The sequence below is a fragment of the Emydura macquarii genome, unplaced genomic scaffold (genome assembly GCF_026122565.2).
Source record: "Emydura macquarii macquarii isolate MOO-44397 ecotype Brisbane River unplaced genomic scaffold, CSIRO-AGI_Emac_v2 contig_1644, whole genome shotgun sequence".
NCBI lineage: Eukaryota > Metazoa > Chordata > Testudines > Chelidae > Emydura > Emydura macquarii.
Window position 1 is genome coordinate 1,471,850 of NW_027131781.1, and position 12,008 is coordinate 1,483,857.

Consider the following 12,008-nt stretch of genomic DNA (forward strand, 5'->3'; position numbering starts at 1 on the left):
TGTATAAGGCAGCAGCATGTACATTAAAATTACTTTACTCTCCTGTTCTTTTGAGAGTACTGGTAAATGAGAAGAGCAAAACGTTGGAGGCAAAGTAATTTAATTCTTTGATGCCAAGACTAAGGATTAATCAGTGGGATACATTAAAGTAGGAGTTCCTGATGGGAGTGAATAGGAAAAAGGGATGGCAGGGACTTGTACGTTAAAATATTTAAATCAGAAATTAATAAATGTCTTGTAATAACAAAATTGCCTTTCTCATGCAAACGTTTATTTTTAGCAGCCTCTTAAAATGGTTTTTATTAAAGCTGGGTTGACTGAGAAGGCTATTGATACTTGTGAAACAGAAGAACCTACATACTTCCAGCACAAACTTTCTTTTTATATCCACAGATGAATCTGGAATAATTTATTGCCTTTCACGGCAAGACTGTAACAAAACAGCAGAAATTCTACAGGAAAAAGGTCTTGCTGCACTTGCCTATCATGCTGGCCTTAGTGACTCTGTTAGAGATCGTGTACAACGAAAATGGATTAATCAGGATGGATGTCAGGTAAAAGGGAAAAACAAATGAGAGAGAAGGTTAATGGAGATTCTACAGGAAGAATATGGGACACTCACAAAAACAGAGCATAAACTAGAGCGAGATGCACATGAAAAATGAAACCAAAGTTGATTTAAAAATCATGACTAGACATGGAATTAAAACACTGCAGAATAGAGCATCAGAAAACAGTTGATAACCCTTTTGTAGGGGAAATGCTAGTGTCAGTATCGCATTTACCTGGAATATTTTAAGATACAGTAATAAGTATTATAGTTAAGTATTTTACAAATGTTAAGGACTTGAGGCCTTGCAGTACTGCTGTGAGGTAGGGCACTCTTTCGCAGGTGGAGAAAATAAGGCACAAATTTGTTAAGTGATTTGCACATAGTCACACAGCAAGTATATGGCAGACCAGGAGCTAGAACTCAGATCTCCTCTCAGTTTTGAGACTGACCAGACTCTTTCTGGGAAAGTAGCTGACATTTGTAAATGTTAATATTTTGACTCTGTGTCTTACTCCTCTTGGGAGTGTACCAAAGTTAATTTTGCATTCAGTACAGCATCATATGAGTGATCACAATACATTCATAGTGTAAAGTACTGTATGAACAGCTTGCGTAGCTTTATGATTGTATGATAATTGTAGTTCTTATTCCAGGTCATCTGCGCAACAATTGCTTTTGGCATGGGAATTGATAAACCCGATGTACGCTATGTTATTCATGCATCTCTCCCTAAATCTATGGAAGGTTATTATCAAGAATCTGGCAGAGCAGGACGAGATGGTGAAATTTCTCACTGTTTGCTTTTCTACAATTATGGTGATGTAACCAGGCTTAGAAGGCTAATCCAAAGTAAGAAAAGGCTCCTATCTCTGATATATCAAAAATGTTATAACAGGAAATGAGTAATTCAATCAGTGTTATGTTCTTGTCCTGTTCTAGTTACATATTAGTTTGCTATTTAAAGACCTTCAGAATGCCATATAATAATGAACTGACTCACTATAGTTGCAGTCCCCCCCCCCCAAGCATGCTTTTATAGTTCTCCTCTCTGAAAATTTTCTTTATCTAAACCTTAAGTTAAAAACCAAAATAATTGACTCATTTTGCAGAATTTCCAAACTTCTCCTACTTTTGGGTAGATACTAAGATCATTTATTTTGCTTTCTTTCTCCCCCATGTTCTTAAATTCTCGGAAATGGAAGATGTCTTGACTGACTTAGAATATATTTTTTGTGTGTACATTGCTGACTACTTTTATCTAAGTGCTTGAGGTAGTTTGTTTGATCAGTAATAACTTTAGCCGCCTTGTACATTATGTAACAACTTAAAGAGATGCATTCATTGTATTTCAGTGGAAAAAGATGGAAACAGTCAAACCAGGAAGACCCACTTTGACAACCTTTACAGTATGGTTCATTACTGTGAGAATGTACATGAATGCCGGAGAATACAGCTTTTGGCCTACTTTGGGGAAACTGGTTTTAATCTTAACTTTTGTAAGGAACACCCAGAAGTAACTTGTGACAACTGCTGTAGAAAGAAGGTAAAAATAACATCTAAATAAGAGCTCTTAAAATTGTGGGGTTTTGGTTTTTTTTAAACCAACCTTAGGAAAATTTGCTAATCTATTCCAGAAGGCAGATGCTGAATGAGATCCTTTGTGCCCTGTGACACCAAGTGTTTTGAGCTGGTCCCAGGGTGTAATCTAGAACAGACTTACACCAGCTGTCCATGGACATCAGGAACTGTTTGGGCAGCTGGGGACTGTGAAGTTGACCGATACTCTCCAACACCTCTTTTCTTCCAGCCATGCCTACTGTACCAGAAGGTGGCCCAGAACCCACTGTGGTGGTATGCCACCCAGGAATTCTCCCTCACAAGTGAATCCTCCAGGCGCCATCTAAGAGGGCTCTGAGGCAACTTTCTGCTGCCAGAGGAGCACAAAGCTGTCACATCATAATGGATATTAATTTGGAATGGATTGGGTGTGAGCGAGGCAGGAGGGGGGAGCACTTGCAGTGTCTACACATCGAGGTCTATCGACCAGCAGATTGCTAGTGTGAAAAGGAGTAAAATGAAAGGGTCGATGGCTATCTTACACCCACCTTTTTCCCCAGCTTCCTTAGCTTTGCACCTTATCACCTTATTATCTTCTAGGTGTTTGCAAATTGATTGCTTAATTATTTGCTCCATTATTTTTCCAGGTACTGAAGTTAAGATGACTGGTCTGTAATTCCTTGGGTTGTCCTTATTCCCCTTTTTTACTCCACTACATTTGCCCATTTCCAATCCTCTGGGATACTATATCAATTTTTGTACGCTAAAATGGCTTTGAAATATCTGTATGTTCTTTAACTTTTTTGATCCTTTTACATTTTCAAAGATTTATTTACTAAGCTAAAATTCTGATGGCAATGGCATATGGATGTAAATAGGTAATAATTAATCTATATGTGGATCAGAATTAATTTATGATTGAAAAAAGCCCAGTAGTGACAAACAAAGTTGCCAGTGTGACCCGTCCCGTGCCCAGAGTAGCCAATTGATAATGCCAAGGTCAGGGCATGCTGCAAACAGAGAGCAGATTCTCCCAGCACTGGTGGGTGGTACTGAAGCCAGACTTCCCAACCAGCCACAAACTGCACTTCTGAATCCCCACAGAAGCCAGTACACAAATGCACACAGCCCCCTTTACTGCATTTCAGCCTCTGGCTCCCAGTCAGCCACTAGGTCCAGTAAAGAGACCAGTTATTTAAACTCTTTGCTCTTTACTATAAAGGTTCCCTCTGACCCCAAAGGGTCAGCCACAGTACCAGTTCAATATAAGTTTGGATCTTACCTAAAATACTACGCTACCAGCCGATCCTTTAGTAACTAAAACTAAAGGTGTATTGTAAAAAGAAAGAAAGAAATCGTAAGAGAAATGTTAAAGGATTAGAGCAATCAGATACATACAAATGATTGAAAGTCCATATACATCGGGTTTCTAGAAGAATTGTGGAGTTTGCAGGCTTGTATAGTTCCTCTGATATACATCCAGTAACTGGATGGGCCTCAGTCCTATATTACACAGCTTCACTTGCAGATGACTTGATTCAGAGGTAGATAGGTGTTTGAAGCTGAGTCCTGACTGGTGACTGAAGACAAAATGGATTCCCAAGGCCTCTGCCTTATATACCCTCTGGCCCTGGCCATGCGGTTTGTAAGGTTTTACAGGAACTAAAATGGAGTCCAGAGCCACATGGGTCAGTCCTGGTGCCTCATCAGGCATTCTGCTTGTGGAATTTTACAGAACCAAAATGGAGTTCAGGATCACATGGGCAAGTCCTGGTGCCTCATCAGGTGTATCTCCAGCTTCTCCCCTGGACCCTTGCACCTGGGAATGTCTTAATGGGCCATTAAGCAGGCTATTGTTCTGCAGCCATCCTGTCTGAGTCGTTACTCAGACAGCACCATTTGAAATACATATACATCAAATATATCTATAACTTCCATTTCACACATCACACATGAACATAAGTATTATCTTACTTGGCATATTATAACCTTCCTAACAGTACCTGACATGGCATATCTCACATGAATTATGATTTTGACATACTGATGTTAACCCATATGTTAAATGCCCCCCCCCCCCCCCCCCCCCCCCCCCCCCCCCCAGTCTACCCAGCATGACAGTCAGTAGCAAATTGCATTAGTTACAATGGAAACAAATCTTTCTAATCAAATCTATTGTGATAGGATTACAAATCAAGAAATGTGACAGATGAAGTGAAAACTATTATAAGATTTATTCAAGAGCATTGTGGACAAATGGGGAGAAGAAGTGCAGGTTCTGGAAGGTATACGTTGAACATGATGATTGACGTTTTCTTGGGTAAGTTGTTTTGCTGCTCAAATATTTGGTGTAGGCCAAATCTTGGCTATACACCAGAAGGCTGATAAAGCACAGGCAGAAGCTTGAAACAAGATATATACCAATCGGGTTCCTTCCTGAGAGTAATCCATATGGCAAATGCTCTAGAGCAAATAAAAACCCTAGCCCTGTATTGGGTAGATAAAATGATAATTATTTTAAGCCGTCAAGCTTCTGCCACTTGTTTAGATTTTTGTGAACAGGCTCTGTAAATGGCTCCATAGCCTTTCACATTTATGTAACTTACTGGCTTAGTTACTACAGACCAATTCTGTTTACTCTTACTGAACAGGTATGAAAAGTGCTAGGATTCAGTCTGGTATCTTTGGGATGGGAGCTGCCTACTCCCGACATAATGCGGAAAGGCTGTTTAGAAAGCTGGTCCTGGACAAGATTCTTGAGGAAGACTTGTATATTACTGCTTCTGAGCAAGCAGTAGCATATGTAGTGGTAGGAGAGAAAGCACAGGCTGTGCTAGATGGATATCTACAGGTGTGTAACAAATTTACTTTTCCTCTAATTCTGCAGTGGTGTTTCCTTCTTAAAATAAAATTAAACTGATTATTGTTCTTTTCTGCTTTAAGAACTTGCAAAGTACTTTTAATTTACATTGAATGCCAGGATAGTTTAAGAACAAAAATAACTTTACATTACTATACTCTCATTTATTCAATAATTTCAGGGTGCTTTGCAACTATTAGTTAAACTTCACAAAACTCTGGTGAGTTGTCAAAAGTATGAATATAACCTACTTGTAGATAATGGAAATTGAGGTACAAAAATTACTTGTCACATACAGAGGGAATAGAATTCAGTAGGTCTGGTCTCCAGTCCAATGCTCTAACCAAGCACTTTTCAAGTGGTAGGGCATGACTCAAAAAGTAGTTTATGAAAGAGCATCAACTGGGTTATATTCCACAATGGGAGAAACAAAGCTGGCAAAATCCTGTGATCCTTAGGACTCAGAAGGGGCTAGTTAAGCGGAGAAAGAAGCAACTCTCTCCTTCTTTCCCTGAGGTTGTTTTCATCCTGCTCCTTTCTCTCCTAACCACAGCCCAGCTGCAGCTCTTCAGCTCTCTTCTGCAGCCAGTGCTAAGCTCCAAGGAAAGCTGCATTACAAGAGGCTGTAGAGCCAGCTCCCTGGTAACACCCGCTTCAGAGCAGTGCTGTATAGGTAGGGAGGAAAATGTGAAACGACATTTTCAGCAGCCAGCCTTCAACAATAGTCCCACAAGTTTCAGCAGCCCCCACCCAAAACTTGCTGTGTTTTTTGTTTGTTTTTTCCTGTGTTCTGTGAACTCAGTCCAACAATTATTTAAGAAATGAAGTTGGGTGGGTTGTGCCTGGTAACCACGTGGCTGGGGATCCCTGGTGGAAAAGCCCATACACTTAAAATGTATCTTGTGTAGAGTTCTTCTTGTTGGGTAAACAGTTACCTTAAGTCAATAACAAATGTTATCAAAAAATGAAAGTTGTTCGGTTTTCATAGCTCTTTTTACTGGTTAAAGATCAGATATCTGTTGTTCAGCTGCTCTGCAATAGTTTCTCATAAATTAATTACTTATTTAATTTCTCATTTTAACAGGTGGAGTTTTATGAAACTGAGAATGCCAGCACTATTCGAAAGCAAAGGGCTTCAGTCACAAAAACGTCACAACGGGAAGAGATGGTTAAGAAATGTCTTGTGGAACTTACAGATGTTTGCAAAGCTCTTGGAAAAGTTTTTGGTGTCCATTACTTCAATATTTTTAACACTGCTACACTCAAGAGAATAGCAGGTAATGTTTATCCTCACAACCCAAAACTCCTCTGGACAGTAGGCTATTTCTGGTTCGGGACAGGATTCATCCCAGGGATGGGATTACACTGGGGCGGGAGCCATGCTTTGTGACAGTGTGAGAGCACCATGATTGACTTCCATTCTAGTGCTTGCTGCTGAGTGGATGTTCATGCTAACCAGCTGGGAGGCAGTCTGCTGGAAGAGAGGCATGCCCATGTATACTTGGGCAGCTGGTTGCTACTTCACACAATGCATAGTCAACCCATGGAACTCATTGCAAGGGGATGTTGTGAAGGCCAAGAGTATAATGGGGTTCAAAAAAGAATTAGATACGTTCATGGAGGATAGGTCCATCAATGGCTATTAGCTAAGATAGTCGGATGCAAACCTATGCTTTGGGTGTCCCTAGCCTCAGACTGCCAGAAGCTGGGAGTGGATGACAGGATGGATCAATTGATGATTGCCTGTTCTGTTCATTCCCTCTAAAGCACCTAGCATTGGTCACTGTTGGAAAACAGGATACTGGGCGAGATGGACCATTGATCTGACCCAGTATCGCCGTTCTTATGTGCACCGCGGCACACAAGTGGGTGAATTTCCTGTGTGTGTTTGCTCTTTTTGTGCTATTCTGCCCCAATTTCTTTAAAGCCCTGTTCCTGAAATGTGCCCTGATGGGCATGATTTAGTGCTATTTGTTTATTGCGTATTAAGTTCTGCAACAGAGCTGACTCAGCTTGTTCCTTGTTTAGTATGTGAATATGAGCTGAGAGTTCTGACACCCTATTGATGGGCAAATTCCAAAAATACATCTTGTTGTCTGATTTAATCCTGTCTGCATTTCTTCTGAATTTTAAACCTACTAATATTTCTTTGTGTTTAAAAACAAAAAAGTGTACAAAACCTATTTTGTCTGATATAAATTTTATCTAATCAAATTTCTTTATATCTGCATACAGAAACCTTGTCTTCTGACTCAGAGGTTTTGCTTCAGATTGATGGTGTTACAGAAGACAAACTGGAAAAGTATGGTGCAGAAATAATTCAAGTCATGCAAAAGTACTCTGAATGGACAATGTCAGGTTTAGTATGCCTTGCATCTAAATGTGTGTGCTTTTTATTAAAAAGCCTTTTCTTTGTATGACGTTACATAAACAAACTAGGTTATCCATGTTCAAATACAGCTTTATGGCCTGTGTTCAAACATTCATTTTTAAAAATTGTGGAAACCTTTGTGGATTTTCAGAGCACAGAAGGGTCCGCAACTAAGAGGCAAGTGGTGGGGGTGGGGGAATTCACTATAACTCTTAAATAGACAGTGGTGGATAACTGGACTTCAAATGTCCTGGGTAAGAATGAGAGAAGAAAACTAAGATTGCTGATCTACTGGCCCTCCTTTCAGGGCTGGGAGTATAGAGGAGATTCTCAGCCTTGAAGTTATCTTGCACTGTATTTTTCCAATTCATATCAGCTAGTTATGGGCTAGCATTGTAGAATGGGCGAACAAATTCCAGACTCAAGTTCTCCACTGACTTACGCTTTGGTCAACTGTAAATCTAGCAGAGAAAAATATAACACGATTAAATGGCTGGAAGTTGAAGCTAGACAAATTCAGGCTGAAAATAAGGCGTAAATTTTTAACAGTGAGAGGAATTGGCTATTGGAACAATTTATCAAGGGTTGTGGTGGATTCTCCATCACTGACAATTTTTAAATGAAGATTGGATGTTTTCTACAAGATATGCTCTAGGAATTATTTTGTGGAAGTTCTATGATCTGTGATATACAGGAGGTCAGACTAGGTGATCATAATGGTCCTTTCTAGCCTTAAAGTCTATGAAATAATTACCAAAAGTGGATATAAAACACTACTAAATCAGAATGGTAACATTTCATGGTTACTTTGCCCAGATGTAACGACACAGAACCCAAGTCAGAAGAATTGGGCCCTATGTAACTATCAGCTCTGGTAACTTCGTTCAAGCATAGTGATCTATGGGAGTATATAAAGTACATTATGGAATTTTTAGTGCATGTTAACAGGGTCCATGTGGCATGGCAGGATACTGCGCTTTAATCTACTCCTGTAGATTATGATGCTCGGATGAAGTTACCAAGAATTGACAGTCACACAAGCTAGAGCAAAGTAAATTAGTCAATTTTCCCCTATGTCATGCCAGAGTGGATCTACGCTTTTGGCTCCTTGTTCCTGGTATAGACCAGCCTACGTAGGACCCTCGCAGTGGAAAGAGCTTTAAGCCACCTTTGCACAAAACCTCATTATTTGCATTGTGTATTTTGGCATGTGGATCTGGACCTTTGTGTTTTGGCCAAGACAATGTCCCAGTTGCATTAGTTTTAACAACATGTCTGTTTGTAGAAGACACTGACACTGACCAAACCACGGGTACGGACGTTGAAAAATGTGAGAGTGAGGAGATAGAGGAGACACACACAACTTCTAGCTATTTTTGCAACAGCACAAACAATGGAAAGAAAAGGAAAAGACTACCATTCTTCAGAGAATCCAAAAAGAAAAATACAGGCGATGGTGGTAGCCAGCAGTCTCATTCCAAGAGGTATGTTGTATGTTTAATACTTGTAACATTTGCTTAACCAAAACAGCATGCTGATGATAATACCCACTTGAGTGTTGGATTAAGGTGGCTTTAATTCATTTTATGTTGAAGAACAGAGTCAATAGGAAAATGGTGGGGACAGAGAAGCATTAGTCCAACAGCATGAAAAACATGAATTTGGAAGTATTTATAACCTCTTTATAAAGTCATTACTATATGGTGGTGATACTCATATTCCAGAAGCACACATGACTGGTTTGGAGTTCCTGGATCTGAGAGGAGCTTTTACTATGATTTCACACAAGGCTAGAATGTGGAGTGCAGAGCAGAGGAGCTAGACACAATTGCACTCCAGGAATCCAGGAGGGGTGGCAGTGTGAGGGGAAATGCACCCCTTTTAACAGTGGGAAACAGGTTTGAAGAGAAGGATCTTGTGGAGTGAAATCCTTAGTGTATTGTCAGTGCATAAGTCTCATTTTAATCAAGTTAAGGTCCTGACAGATTTACAGCCATCCCATAGAATTACAGCAAACTTGAAGGATCCAGGGATTGAAAAATACACTGGAAAATGTGAGAGTGAGGAGATAGGACACACACAACTTCTAGCTATTTTTACAACAGCACAAACAATGGAAAGGAGAGGAAAAGACTACCATTCTTCAGAGAATCTAAAAAGAAAAATAATGATAATGAAAAAATATTCTAAGTTTGATTCTGCACCTCCCCTTTGAAATCTCTTCCTGTCCCCTAAAAATGAAAGAGTGGAACAGACATTCCCCAGTTGTAATTTTCCAGCTGGAATCTTGAGTAAATATACTTTTTATATGCTAATTAGCCTGCCAGAGCCCTGACATTTAAGTTAATTATTAAACATTAGTTTTATGGTTTTCAGTACAGTACGCAACTCTAGATGTTCTGCTGGGGCCAATGTTCTTGTTTTCCTCTTCTCGTTCTGATTGGTAATATCTATATTTCCCAAAGGCTCAGATCAAATTTACATGCTTTGCAACAGCTTTTAATTTTGACATTAACTTAAAGCAAGCCATAAGATTATTGGCATATCTTTCCACTTGTTAAATTTTGGTAGATCTGTTGCCTTGCCTGCAAAAGTTTCAAAGAAATACTGTCAGGAATCTTTTGTTCATATTTTTTTGCTTACTCACTTGGAATTAGTGCTAGAAAATGATCTTGGAAGCTTGAGAAGTAGTTTTGTCTTTACTGGTTTATCCTTTTCCATTTGTAAACATTTTGTCTTCCTCCCCTTTCTCTTGCCCACAGCTTCTCCATATAGAGCACACAACAATATAGCTCTGTTCCACTTCCTTATCTGTACACTATTGGTACTGGTAGCATCAAATCAACTCTAGGTTTTGTTTCTTAACTTGTGCTCCATTTGCTCACTATGGATACATATGTAGCACCAAAACAAGCAACTTTGGTAGGTCCCATAGGCACAGCATGGCCATTTAAGCATTGATTTATTTCTTGGTAACAGCAAGGATGATTTTGAAATGCAGATGACATTTTCCGCAGAGGTTGGGGCTTAAACTGCATGGTGGTGTGCTGCTTAACTTTTGGGATGAAATGATTTTATCTCATAGCAGCAGTATTTAAAACAGAGAAGGGCTGAAGCTAAAATGAACCAGGAGGGAGAAATTCTGCATTTGATACAAATGAGATTAGTGCAACCATCTTGTTTTTACCTAATAAATTTCATCTTCTGGATGAGACTCACAGGAGGGATGTTAATATATAACAGTAACTTGAGTCTAAAGACATGGGAAACTAAATGTAGATAAATATTAAAACAGTTGGAAGGAAGTTGGAAAGCACAGAAGAGTTGTCTGGCCTCAAGCCATTCAGAGAGCAATCTTTAAAACTGAGACCTTTTCTGTTCATAACACAAAGGGGAGTTCATCCTTCTGCATCGTTTCAGGCTGTCTACAGACATCACAGCATGCATTACAGTTGGTTTATGTTTAAAAGGTTACCTCTGCAGCTATGAGTGTTAGAAACTTATATTTTGTTTTTAAATGATTCTGAAGAATATGAATGTTGGGCAAGCCACAATACATCATGTAGGTGGATCTGGCACATGGGCCATATATTTGACACTCCTGTTCTAGATAATGGAATATACGAGTGTATGATCTTGGGTATCACACTGATATGCTAAATCATTGTTTTTTCTCTGCATTTCTAGGGGTGGTATCAAGAACAAAAAGACCTCTTCTAACTCCAAAGTCCAGGCATCCTCAAGACACAATTCAACATATTATGGTACTACCGTTGTGCCAGGAACCAGTACGAAACTGGGCATTATGGCACCGCCAAAGCCCAAAAACAGACAATTCCTTAAACCTTCCTACTCACTATTGTAACTCTCAGAATGTAAATACTGTATAAAGCTACAAGCTGTCAGCATTTCCATTAAACTTAATTTTTTTCAAATGTATTAAAACTTTGATATCATACATTTGTCAAGTACGAGGGGTGTATTTGTTTAAATAAATGCTTTTAGATAAATGCATTTCTGTATTTGGAACTTCCAATTCTTCCCTGATGCTAACTATTCATATTATAAAAAACATGCTAATTATGACTGATTATAGACTTAGTAGTGATTAATCACTGTAACATGCTCTAGTTCCTTGAGAACTGCCTCCCTCTGATCCTGCACACAGAACACATGTGACTGTGGCTGAAAACCATTCACTGGCCGTGATGCTTGGAGCCAGGAACCTCACTCTGCTAATGAGGGATGATGGCCCTCAGTCGCTCACGGCCAGCGAGCTGGTCTTGAATGGTTGTCTGTACAAAACCTAGGTCTCGGGAGGAGTGTCTTAGTCGTAGGTGTTCTCAGTGTCGGATAGTCTTGGATATTCCCCCCGCCCCTTGGGCCATTTGAAGCCCTGGCCTCAAGCATGGGGGAGAGCTGCAAGGCGATGTGGTCGGCCAGACACCCGGGTGCTGCCGCAGCCAAGGGCATCCTTTGGATGGCGGAGTGACGCTGGGCACGGATCCGCGGCCCGCACCGCTTCCTTCCTTCCTTCCCTCCCTCAGCGGCTGCCGTGCTCCCGGACGGAGCGACTCGCCCCCAGCCTGCCCGCTGAGGCGCCTGGCCTGGCCTGTCCCCAGGCGTGTCTGTTGCTTTCCCCGGGCTGGCGTCACACCTCGCTCGAC

General features: G+C 40.3%; 1 protein-coding gene across 2 annotated transcripts in view; it reads left to right on the top strand.

Moving 5' to 3' along the window:
* BLM (BLM RecQ like helicase) overlaps positions 1-11,720 on the top strand; it is a 32,018-nt gene extending 20,298 nt beyond the window's left edge. For both annotated transcript variants that reach the window (XM_067555434.1, XM_067555435.1), the window contains 9 exons: positions 394-554; positions 1,207-1,402; positions 1,906-2,096; positions 4,295-4,430; positions 4,762-4,961; positions 6,055-6,247; positions 7,206-7,328; positions 8,627-8,825; positions 11,029-11,720. In XM_067555434.1, coding sequence (XP_067411535.1) covers positions 394-554; positions 1,207-1,402; positions 1,906-2,096; positions 4,295-4,430; positions 4,762-4,961; positions 6,055-6,247; positions 7,206-7,328; positions 8,627-8,825; positions 11,029-11,206 — 1,577 coding nt within the window. In that variant the 3' untranslated portion in view covers positions 11,207-11,720. The remainder of the gene's footprint in view (positions 1-393; positions 555-1,206; positions 1,403-1,905; positions 2,097-4,294; positions 4,431-4,761; positions 4,962-6,054; positions 6,248-7,205; positions 7,329-8,626; positions 8,826-11,028) is intronic.
* The last annotated feature ends 288 nt before the right edge of the window (positions 11,721-12,008 follow it).